The following is a 12,611-nucleotide window of genomic DNA, read 5'->3' on the forward strand; positions in this document are numbered from 1 at the left end:
AAATATTCTAATTAAAATATGTAAAATTTAATATAGTTTTAAGGAAATTGTCAAAAAAAAAAAAAATTACACATAAAATATTCATGATTTTTTTTAACTGGGTGGATCATTATTTATATGATATCGCACACGAAAGAAAAATTTGTGTTTTTAAAATTATCTAATTAACTCTATACTCATTTTTTTATATTTTTATATGATATCACACATTCGTAAAAAAATAGATAGTTTAAGATACAAAAAAAAATATTTACTTAATGAATATAATATGAACGAATATTACAAATACTTTATTTAATAAAATAAATAATTAAAAACTGAAAATTCTGGTCAGGGTCTAGTTGGTTTTATAGTAAAAGTCTATATAACTTAACATGTTATCAGAGCGGACGTACACCTTGTCTCATTAGTTCAGCATGGATGCCCAATAAATGCTCAATTCCGTCTAAATAACTAGAAATAAACATTATCTCAAAATGTTTTGACAAATTTTATCGAGATTAATGGTTATATGGACCGTTATCTCGAAGAAGGATACTGAAAAAAAAATATCTCACATTAAAAATTCAGATGGGACATTATAATATATAAAAAATTTATGTTAGTTTATGCCAATTAGTTTTTAACTGGAAACCCATAAAACTTAACATACGTTTTGACAGCTAAACATATGTGGTTATATTATAAATGCAAACGCATAAATTTAGTTTATGTGAGGACGATGAGTTAAAAAAGGCTGGTGATTATATAATCCATTTCTAAAAAGTTAAGAGTTAAATGTAATACTATGTTCAGCTGTGGATATGGTAAAGAGTGCATAAAGAGTTACAACTTGATGGAAATAGATGAAGGGTTACATTAGAGTGTTGGTCTTTTAAGAGATGAAGCGAGAAAACAATGTTTATTCAGTAATTACATATGATATGAGATTGGCTAAACCAGTACATTAAAACTGCATAATGTAATTTATTGACAAAACAAAACAAAAAAATACTATAAGACCTATTTTGTAATGAATGATTAGTGACAACTATTTCAACAATTAAGAAAGAAAAATTCTTATTTATATTTTGTGCCGATGGCACTTAAAAGGTGCTGCACCGTGCAATTAAACCCAGGAATCAAGTAAAATTTCTTAATACCTTAAAGCACAATGGGATGTGACATTGCCAGTAATAAAAAGAAAACAATTCCACACTATACATTACATAAATGTATCGGAAAAGGGATAAAAGCACTACGATGAAGCAAACATAAATGTACCGTGTCTATAGATTTGAATATCTTTGATTTGCGACTGTGTTATCAATGTATAATACGGGTCAGGACATAATCATATTGTTGATCATATTTGGTTTAGTGTTGATGTATTTATTTATTGCTTGAGGAACCAATAAGACAGAATGATATCAAACACGTGGGCTTCTACCAATATTACTGTCATCCTTGTCCAAATTAAAAGAAATCCAAATACACATTTAGAAACACAACAAGAAAAATAATGATCATATAGTATGTTATTAAACCAATACTTTTTGTTTATTCTCGCTCTTTTTCATAGTTTAAGCTTGCTCTAATCACCATTAATGACGATGAACCCATTAACTTTCTAAAGCCAATCAAATAATTCTTCAAAAACCTGACCCACCTTATATTGAGTTCAAGTTTAAGTGGTGGTCCATGGAAGAAACTATTATTTTCGAATATATCTGAATTTATATATGTTATTCAAACTGAATATACATTGTTTATATTTAGTTCCTAATTTTTTTTTTATCATGTGTTTAAGTAAAATAAAAAACAAACTTGGCCCACACTCCACAGTTGTGCCCTCTTTACCAAAACAGAAACCCTAACACTAACTCTCTCTCTTGCATATATAAAAACAAACCTCTTCCACTCTCTACTCATAATATCTCTAATCACTGAAACATAATACACACAAAATAAGCATTAACAAATGGCAGCTAATTTAGCCTTATGCAACAGTGATGTAGAAGAAGATTACATAGACATGGAAGTAACTTCTTTCACAAGCCTCGTACACAAAACTCTCACCAACAACAACAACCCTAGAGAGTTCGAGTTCCAAATGTCTCATCTTGGTCCTCTCCAGATAGAAAAAACCACTTCTCCTGCAGACGAACTCTTCTACAAAGGCAAGCTTCTCCCACTCCACTTACCTCCACGTCTCCAAATGGTCCAGAATCTTCTAGAAGATTACACCTTTGAAGACGATTTCTACAGCACACCTTTAACCACTCCGGTGACTAGCAACACACCGTTCGAGTCTTGCACCGTCTCTCCGGCAGAGTCTTGTCAAGTGAGTAAAGAGCTTAACCCTGAAGACTATTTCCCCGAATATTCAGATTCCGTGGAGGAGAAGAAATCTTGGGGCAAGAAACTGAAGTTGATCAAGCAGTTAAGTTTTGGAACGAAGATTAAAGCTTCAAGAGCTTATCTAAGATCCTTCTTTGGAATATAGATTTGAATATCTTTGATTTGCGACTGTGTTATCAATGTATAATACGGGTCAGGACATAATCATATTGTTGATCATATTTGGTTTAGTGTTGATGTATTTATTTATTGCTTGAGTAACCAATAAGACAGAAAGATATCAAACACGTGGGCTTCCACCAAGATTACTGTCATCCTTGTCCAAATTAAAAGAAATCCAAATACACATTTAGAAACACAACAAAAAAAATGATTATCAGATATAGTGTGTTATTAAACCAATACTTGTTTGCTCAAAAAAAAAAAAAAAAACCAATACTTTTGTTTATTCTCGCTCTTTTGCAAAGTTTAAGCTAGCTCTAATCACCATTAATGACGATGAACCCATTAACTTTCTAAAGCTAATCAAATAATTCTTCAAAAACCTGACCCACCTTATATTGAGTTCAAGTTTAAGTGGTGGTCCATGGAAGAAACTATTATTTTCGAATATATCTGAATTTATATATGTTATTCAAACTGAATAATACATTATTTATATTTAGTTCCCAATTTTTTATCATGTGTTTAAGTAAAATAAAAAAACAAACTTGGCCCACAGTCCACAGTTGTGCCCTCTTTACCAAAACAGAAACCCTAACACTAACTCTCTCTCTTGCATATATAAAAACAAACCTCTTCCACTCTCTACTCATAATATCTCTAATCACTGAAACATAATACACACAAAATAAGCATTAAAAATGGCAGCTAATTTAGCCTTATGCGACAGTGATGTAGAAGAAGATTACATAGACATGGAAGTAACTTCTTTCACAAGCCTCGTACACAAAACTCTCACCAACAACAACAACCCTAGAGAGTTCGAGTTCCAAATGTCTCATCGTGGTCCTCTCCAGATAGACAAAACCACTTCTCCTGCAGACGAACTCTTCTACAAAGGCAAGCTTCTCCCACTCCACTTACCTCCACGTCTCCAAATGGTCCAGAACCTTCTAGAAGATCACACCTTTGATGACGATTTCTACAGCACACCTTTAGCCACTCCGGTGACTAGCAACACTCCTTTCGAGTCTTGCACCGTCTCTCCGGCAGAGTCTTGTCAAGTGAGTAAAGAGCTTAACCCTGAAGACTATTTCCCCGAATATTCAGATTCCGTGGAGGAGAAGAAATCTTGGGGCAAGAAACTGAAGTTGATCAAGCAGTTAAGTTTTGGAACGAAGATTAAAGCTTCGAGAGCTTATCTAAGATCCTTCTTTGGAAAATCAAGTTGTTCTGATGAGTCGAGAGTTGCTGATGAAGGATCTGTGTTGAGGTATTCGCGAGTGCAGCCTCCTTTTGGACAAATCAAAACAGAGAAACCAAAGAAACAGAGTAATGGTTCTGTTTCTGGGAGCCATAGGAGATCTTTTTCGGTTTCTATGAGGAGACAACCTGCGAAGAGTTCGAACAACAAATCATCGAGTAGTTTGGGGTTTCGTCCGTTGCAGTTTTTGAAGAGAAGCACGAGTTCGAGCTCAGAGATGGAGAATTCTGTTCAAGGAGCTATCTTGCATTGCAAGCAATCTCAGCAACAGAAGCAGTATAGTGTCAATGAGGTTGGATTCTGTTCGTTGTCAGCTTCAAGAATCGTAGCGAATGATGATCAAGAACGGGTTCAGCTCTTTAGGGGCTAACTAAAGAATTAAATTTGACATCAAGAAGATGTGACGATAATAAGAGTTAGAGTGATAGTGAGAAGCGAGAACACTAGAGCGTAGATTCCTGTCATCTTCTGATTTTTATTCTTATTTTGCTTCTTTCATGTTATTTAAAGAAATTTCATAAATTCATATTGCCATTACGTGTCAAAAGAAAGAAGATATGATTAGAAATCTTTTCTATTAGATATTTAGATTCAACTCAAGTTACTAGTGTTTGAGGTTTTAGATTCAAATGAAGTACGGTCTGAATGTAAACTAATGCAAATGTCTACTATAAACCGAGAGTGTTTTTTGTTTGAGCTTTTAAACCGAGAGTATTTAAGACTATTTTATCTTTTAAATGGTAACTGTATATATACATATACAAAACCTTCTACAAAATAAATACAGTATTGTGTTTGTTAAACTTAATTTATTTCATATGGTTTTCCAGATCATCAACAATTTAATATACTGACTAAAAAATATCAATACATCTGAAGTTGATTAAGTTTACACCGCATGCACATTCACAAATTAATAATTATTTTTATTCTTATACAATTTGCAGTTCAAAATTTTTAATTTTGTTTTAAAAGTTTACCATACAAATGATTTAGTTTTATGATTAATAAATGCGTCTAGCTTGAAATTTTTTAGCTAAGTACAGTCACTTTGGTAAAATCACCAAAGTAGTAATTTACATAAGAGAAAATACATAATTTACAAGAGACAATAGACAATTATCAGAGATTGATTGAGCGACTGAAGTGATGATTCCATAAACACGAATTTTCAGAGTCAGACCGTCGTTATCACCGTAGAAAGATTCACTTCTTAAAGTTGAAAAGGAGGATATATCGGAAAACATGGATCCATGCTTTCAGAAAGCTGATCGCTACTTCGCTCCATAATTTGTTTAAATAAGTAAGTCTAGTTTGTGTAAAGAAACCATTATGCAAGTATATATATATATATATGTATAAAAATATAAAATCATCATTACGAGACAATGACAACAGCAATGTAGAGGTGGTTAGGTCGAGTTCCGAAGTCTAGTAAACCCTTTTTAAAACCATCTATTAGTGTTAAGTTTCCTTCATAGCGTCCTCTCATTATGACAAGTTCCATCTTCTACACATACCCAATAATCTGTTTAAGTAAACCCATCTGTTAAACCATCTACTCCCTTTCGTTCCTAAAAAAATTATATTCTACAGAAAAATTTTGTTTCAAAAAGATACATTTATATTTTCAATGTAATTTTTGTCAACTAATAATGAGAAATTGTGAAGTTCAAGAACATTAATTGCATTTCTTAAAATCTCACTTTAAAAATATATGAAATATAAGATTACAAAAAAATATAGAAAATATAAGATTACAAAAAACTATGTATTTATAGCTAAATTTTAATATATTTTATTAAAAAATGTGAAAATTCTAAAACATGATTTTTTAGACATGGATGAAGTATTAAACATATTATTGAGTATGCCTCTTAGAAGAATTAAGGTTAACCTATGGAAACTATGGTAGCATAATTAAATATTCAAATCTAAAAGGCAATTTAGAAAGGAGGACGGGAGGGACAATAGAACCCAAAGATGTGGGCTGCTTTTTTTTTAACGTTGGATCCATTCAAATAAGGTTGAGAAAGACTCAAACCAAAGACGGTCACAACGAGAAAACAAGGGTTCAAATGAATAAAAGGAGAATGCCATAAACTAGATAACCGAAATAGAAAAAGAAAAGAAAAAGAAAATCCACCAATAGGCGGTAAAGCAGGACTGAGCTTTCCACAAAGATCAGAAGCTCCTTAATGTTGAGGCACATCAGCTTCTTGACTCAACATAGCTTGCAACCAAGAAGGAGCTCCTGAAGCCACATAGGATTGATAACGGTGTTTCTTAGTGACACTTGTAGCGATTAGAGAGGCAACTTTGTTGTTATCAGGAACCACATGTTCCACTCTCCAATCTACAAAACCCTTCAAGCTATTTAAGATTGCAGTTATCAACTCTCTGTGAGGAGAATTAGCTACAGGGTGGAGGAAAGCATCTCGGAGACAATATGAGGAAGTTTCAAAGATGATCTTGTCCATACGCAGACTTCGTAGATCATTGATAGACCATAAAAGCGATATCAGAGCAGCAGTTAGAGGATCTTGAGCATTAGAGAAAGCTCTTCTACTATGTATAAGGGCCACCCCATTATTATCACGAGCAATCCATGCCCCTCCACTCTTACTTGACCGACTGACCCATGATGCTGCTACATTACATTTAGTCCAACCACACAGAGGTTTTGACCATCCAGACGAGCTTGGCGGTATTAACCAAGCTCGAGCCGCCTCAACATTTGAAAGTTTCTGCAGGTTTAGCCAGATCTCCGCTTCCATAATGGCTTTCTCCAGTATATTGGAAGGGTCCAGTCTAGTAAATTCAAAGCAGAAAGCGTTCCTAGCCTTCCATATGTGCCATAAAACCCAAGGAAAGAACAACCCTGCTTCAGGTAGTAGAGATACCTTCTTGCTACATTTAACGAGATGAAATATATTCAAGAAGACTGAGTTGGACCAAGACCCCGATGGAGGCAAATGAATAGCAGAGAGAGACCAAACTGCTTGACCAAAGCGACATTTGAAGAGCACATGGTTGATATCTTCACGTCCATTACCACAAGAAGGGCATGTGGGATCAATTTGGATGCCTCTTGAACACAATCTATCTTTTACCGCCAAAGCTCCGGAAAGTGATCGCCAAATGAAGTGCCGTAATTTTGTAGTAGTCTTTGCTCTCCAAATAGACGTCCTTAGTTGCTTTTCAATCGGAGGAACAGGAACAGCGAGGGGAGAGTTCAAACCTTCTATAGCTTCAAGTAATGCATACCCACTTTTCGAACTATAAACTCCATTCTTCGTAAATCCCCAAACCACACTATCAGAAAGAGCTATCAGAGGTTTAATTCTCAAGATGATCTTTGCGTCTCTCTGATCAAAAGTTTGCAAAACTAACTCCCGGTTCCAGATACCACTCTGAGGGTCTATCAAGTCCTCAACTGTGAGCGCAAGATCAATAATAGAGTCAGGCCTGTAGTTAGGAGTTCGAGGTACTGAATCAATAATCCATTTGTCCCACCACACCTTCGTAGAAGCTCCATTACCAATCTTTGTCACAAGTCCTTGCTGCCGCAGCTCACGCCCATGAAGTATACTGCGCCAGGCAAATGAGGGTCTAGATCCAACTGAACTCTCCATGAAGGTGCTGTTACAAAAGTAGCGCTGCTTAAGGACTTGCGCGACTAGTGAATCTGGATTTTCTAAGATTCTAGCAGCTTGTTTAGCAAGTAAGGACTGGTTGAACTTCTCCAGATCCTTAAAACCCAAACCTCCCTGATCTTTAAACCTACACAACTTCTGCCAAGCTACCCATGCAATCTTCTTCCTATTGGTTCCACTACTCCACCAGAACTCGATCATAGCACTTCGTAGACTAGCACAAGTATCTTTAGGGAGTCGGAAACATGAGATAGCATAGATAGGTAATGCTAGGCAGATCGATTTCAGCAGAATCTCCTTGCCTCCTTGGGAGAGAGCTTTAGAGAACCATCCATTTAAGCGGTTGTTAAGCTTACCACGCAGAAAGCTCAGGAGCTGTCTCTTAGACCCACTAAAACACTCCGGGAGACCTAGATAAGTTCCTTCACCTCCCTCCTTATCAATCCCAAGAGTTGTTTTTATATCAACTTTCAAGTCCATTGAAACCTTAGAACCAAAGATAATGGAGGACTTCTCCAGATTAATCCTCTGCCCTAACGCATCACCATACAACTTGAAACAGTTCATAATCTTCATAGCTTCTTCCGAGGAAGCCTTACACAACAGCAAACTATCATCTGCGAATAATAGGTGATGCACTTTAGGGCCCGAAGAACCAATGCCAATGCCATGTAATTTATCAGAAGCAGCAGAGTGATTTAAGCAATTCACCAAAGCCTCAGCGTAAAGAATAAAGAGGAAAATAGACAGCGGATCACCCTGTCTTAGACCTCTTTCTGGTTTAATGAAGCCATGAGAAGATCCATTTAACAAGATGCAATAGGAGACCGAGCTTACGCATGCCATGATCCAGCGCACCCACACCCTATCAAACCAGATGTGGGCTGCTTTAGCTTATCTTTTGTGTGTTTGATTAGTGCGTGTGCATCCGTTTTTTTTTTTGTCAACATTTCGTTTTATTAAACGAAGCCCAAAAGGGCATATTTACAAGCAGTTCAAGACTTTAATAAAATACATTCAGCCCAACTTGAACCCAAACCTACAGATAAACATGATGCGCATGAATAACACGTATACAACACGTGTTCTCTTTTGAGACTCCACCGCTTTCTGAATCGAAGAAAGAGAAACGCCGCCGAAACTCTGGCCGGCCGATCACTCTCACCATTTCTGACTCCCTTGAAACTGCTTGCTCACTCCAATCTCCTTCGATCGCCTCCCGTTCAAAGCCCTTAAAACAATAAGATTAAGCTGTCCAAACCTTTCTTTCTCCATTTTTATGATTTTATTTTGTTTTGTTTGCTAACGATGTCATAAAGTTGTTTTACATTGCTAAATGATTAATTATATATTGATGGGAGAAAATTTGAAAAACATATATATAGCATGTAAAAAACAATTTTCATGACTTTAGTGGTCGAAGTTTATTTTTTATAGTTATGAAGGGTTTCGAATGTGAAGTAAATATACTATAGTGGTTGAATCATTTATTTTATTATATAATCCCTCTAAACTAAATATTATTTAAATATCATTTTCTTACTACAAATTATAAGGCTTAATAGTTATTTTTGGAGAAAAACATAAAAAAATATATATATATATATTAATTGAATAAAGGTTAAAAATAAAACTAATTTTGTTAAATAAATATGTATATAGCCCATGTTTAGTTCATAGCCAATTCATACAGCCCATGTTAGTGATATCCTCATTCTGATTGCCCAAGTTTCCTACGTCCATACATACCAAGCATTTCTTTTCGATAAAATTTTGGATTAAGGATTACTACATACCGAAAGCCGTATGCTTTGGAAGAAGCGTGTACGGTTTTTTATCAACTAGTTTAAACCTTTTAAATTCTTCATTCAGTTTATAGCTAGGGAAACTTTATTTTATGTTTAAACAAAAAAAAAATTGTATCGGAGGATTTAAAATGTAAAAAAATGTTTTACAAGTCCTAGCTATAGTTTAGGATGTGACTTAGCCGGTTACAAACTTACAAATAACAAGCGAGTCCATTAGAGAAATTATGTGCATTAGAAATCAGAAGTTATTTGAAATATTTTCACCGTCGACGAGATCAAGGAAGCAAAGATAATCAGACATATACTCTTGTAGTGCTAGATATAGCATATGTTGAACAAAATATCAAATAATTTATAAAATTTTAACTCGAGTATGGATATTTATTTCACATAACATAAGAATTACATTTCGTAACGAGATCTGCGGATAAATTGTATTTCATGATCACGTCGAAATCAGAAAGAATGACACACTTAAAAACTTATGTATCCTGTGTGTTGATTTAAGAATTGGAACTTTTGTAAACAGTCGTTGTAAGTTGTAGTAACACAAGCAGCGCTGTGCCAAGAATTTTGAAAGCCTAAGAGCATCTCCAAAAGAAACTTTATAATTTCAAATATAGAATTTTTTGCTCTCTAAAAAGAAACTTCAAAACTTCAAATTTAGAGTTTTAAGAAGTGAAACTTCGTATTTGAAATATTTGCACCGTCGACGAGATCATGTTTTGAAGTTTCACTTCTTAAAACTCTAAATTTGAAGTTTCATATTTTTATTTGCATCTTGGTCCTTATAATTAATTATACATCACATTTATGATTCTTAAGTATTTTCTCATCCATAATTTTAATCTTTAAAACTTTTGTATACTTCAAAATATTTCAAATTTATTTCTATAAATTAAAATTTTACATATAGAAGTTTTTTTTAAAAATCAAAATAAGATTTATAATATTTTAAAAGTAGAATTAGACAGCAAGAATATTACAAAAGAAACTTAATATTTTTTTTAAGAAGATATATACATGAAGACATAATTATTACACAAATTTAAATATTACATCAACACTAATAGTCTAGTAAATTTTCTTCAGAACTTTTAAAATATTTTCCAAACAAATTTTGCGTAACCGAAAATTGAGCATTTTAAAATAATTTTATGTAATAATGTGGTATTTTTCTTGTAGTTTAATATTTAATTATGTATTTATATTTATAATTTTATATTTTAGTGTAATATTTTATTAATTAATATTTCTATAATATTTTATATATGTGCTGGTTATCTACAAAAGTTTTATGGATTTATATTAATTATGACAAATATAAGGAGCATAGTGTAAATTATAAATAATTTTGAAGTTAAATTTGAAGTTTTGCTTTTGGAGTTAAATTTGAAACTTCAAATATAGAGTTTGCAAAACTCTATAATAAAGAGTCTCTTTGGAGACCCTCTAAGGCAAATAATATAGTTTTAGTTACAATTTCAAAAATGTTTTAAAAGTTTTTTCTAAATATAGTTTTATCAAAAATTATAATTATAATACTAAAAAATTATATAATGCAAATGTTATATATAAAATAGTAAATATTTAATATTTAATTTTATCTCTCCATGAAAATATATAATCATATATCGTTAATGCACAAATATAAAATTATCCAATGAGTTACAAAAATTGTTTTTAAGATATTAAAAACAAAAATAAGTAAGAAGAAAAATGTAAATAGGTAAGTTTTCATGTAAATGAGTTTATAACAAATAAAATAAATACAAAAATAAACATATTATTTAATTAAATTATTTTCTGTACAAATTATTACCATGTGATATAACAACTATCTAAAATTTCAAATTTAATTTAATTTATTTAATCAATTAAACTAAGTATTAGGGAAAAGTGAGGGCCCAAAAATTTACTATTTTAGAGGGGGCCTAAGGCAATTGCCTCATTTTCTATGCCTAAGGCACGATTCTGAACACAAGTAAGAGAGAAATATATGTTATTGTAGTACTATTTTTGTAAAGATAAACACATTAATAAGATAGTGGTCAAAAAAAAAAAGATAATGGTCCAAATCAGTTTAAACTTAGGAGTTGGCTAACAGTATCTCTAACTCAGCTGCATATTTTTTTCTGAAATGGAGTATGAAATAAAAAATGTTCCAAAACTATTATATTTATCACTCCATAATGAAATAAAAATGAGTTTACTCCAAAAATAAAGTAATCTATTTTTTGTTTGTTCATTATTCTATTATAAAATTCAAAATATAATAAAACTATAGTACTTTTATTCTATATTGTATTTTATTTTATTTTGAAGAGAGAAAAAAAGAGTTTTACAATGGAGATTACTCTAACTCTTTAGTTTTGTTGAAAATAAATTAGTAATGAAATAATCTTCACGTCCTTTGATCATGCCGGCATGAATGGAAATACAGTTAGAAGTTAGTAATCAAAAGTCAACAAAAAGTTAATTAACAGATAATATGAGATTGGAAATGTAAAAAGCATTCCCTATCATATTTAATGCTTTCACATGTTATCTCACTAACACCGCCCACGGCTAAGAATTTTAGAAGGTGGGAATATTATAGTGAGGTGGAATCAATATATGTGAATTGGTAACGTTTGATAAGAGAATTCATCAAAAAAAATTTACATCGGCCAATGGTGAACAAATATATTTCTAGAGTAATTGATGTTAGTAGTTTTCAAGTCTCATAAGACAAATAATGTAGTATAAAAAGATTGTCGAACCAATTCTAAAAGATTCAAAGCACCGAGAATGCAAGTACGTACTTAATCTAAGTGCAACCGATAATTTGGATGGTTTTAAACTAATACTAATAATAGAATGCAATAACAGAACAATAAAACAATAAAAGAAGTGACTTTCTTTGGTTATGATAAAATAGAATTCATGGGTATAAGAATTAGACCTTGGGTAATCAAGTTTCGAACTAAGGATAGCAAATGATCAATCAAAATATCAACCTTAAGATTAGACACAATCTTAAACAAACTCTATGTCTAGATGAATGTTCATTTACTAACATATTTCAAACATCAAATGTCTTTGGTTGAATAATATGAAAGCAATCATTACTAACAAGTCTATTGGCTATCTTAGCACCTTTAACAACAAATGTCTTTGGTAAAGTATGTTAAAAGCTTAGGAGAGTTGTCTCAGGCATTTCATCAAACACCTTGTGTGTGGGAAATGCCTAAAGATCAACTTTTGAGAGGCCAACTCATAAGATGTATTATGAATACTCTACTAGCAAGGAATAAGAAGGATCTACACTATAACATCCAAGATCTAACCTAATCACCCTTAATCTCCTGATGTTAGGAGTTTTCAAGGCTCCTAAAACAA

General features: G+C 32.5%; 2 protein-coding genes across 2 annotated transcripts; both read left to right on the forward strand.

Annotated features, from left to right (window-relative positions):
* Positions 1-1,960: 1,960 nt before the first annotated feature.
* On the forward strand, positions 1,961-2,485 carry LOC106337916 (probable membrane-associated kinase regulator 4). The gene has a single exon (XM_013777017.1). It carries the CDS (start codon positions 1,961-1,963, stop codon positions 2,483-2,485), a length of 525 nt encoding a protein of 174 aa, XP_013632471.1.
* A 690-nt stretch (positions 2,486-3,175) lies between these two features.
* Positions 3,176-4,227, forward strand: LOC106341271 (probable membrane-associated kinase regulator 4). The gene has a single exon (XM_013780075.1). It carries the CDS (start codon positions 3,204-3,206, stop codon positions 4,134-4,136), a length of 933 nt encoding a protein of 310 aa, XP_013635529.1. The 5' UTR covers positions 3,176-3,203; the 3' UTR covers positions 4,137-4,227.
* Positions 4,228-12,611: the final 8,384 nt, after the last annotated feature.

This window comes from Brassica oleracea, chromosome C4, assembly GCF_000695525.1.
Source record: "Brassica oleracea var. oleracea cultivar TO1000 chromosome C4, BOL, whole genome shotgun sequence".
In the NCBI taxonomy this organism is placed as follows: Eukaryota; Viridiplantae; Streptophyta; class Magnoliopsida; order Brassicales; family Brassicaceae; genus Brassica; species Brassica oleracea.

Excerpts from the sequence above, each read along its gene's own strand:
- LOC106337916 (XM_013777017.1), top strand. The coding sequence starts at position 1,961 with ATGGCAGCTAATTTAGCCTTATGCAACAGTGATGTAGAAGAAGATTAC.
- LOC106341271 (XM_013780075.1), top strand. The coding sequence starts at position 3,204 with ATGGCAGCTAATTTAGCCTTATGCGACAGTGATGTAGAAGAAGATTAC.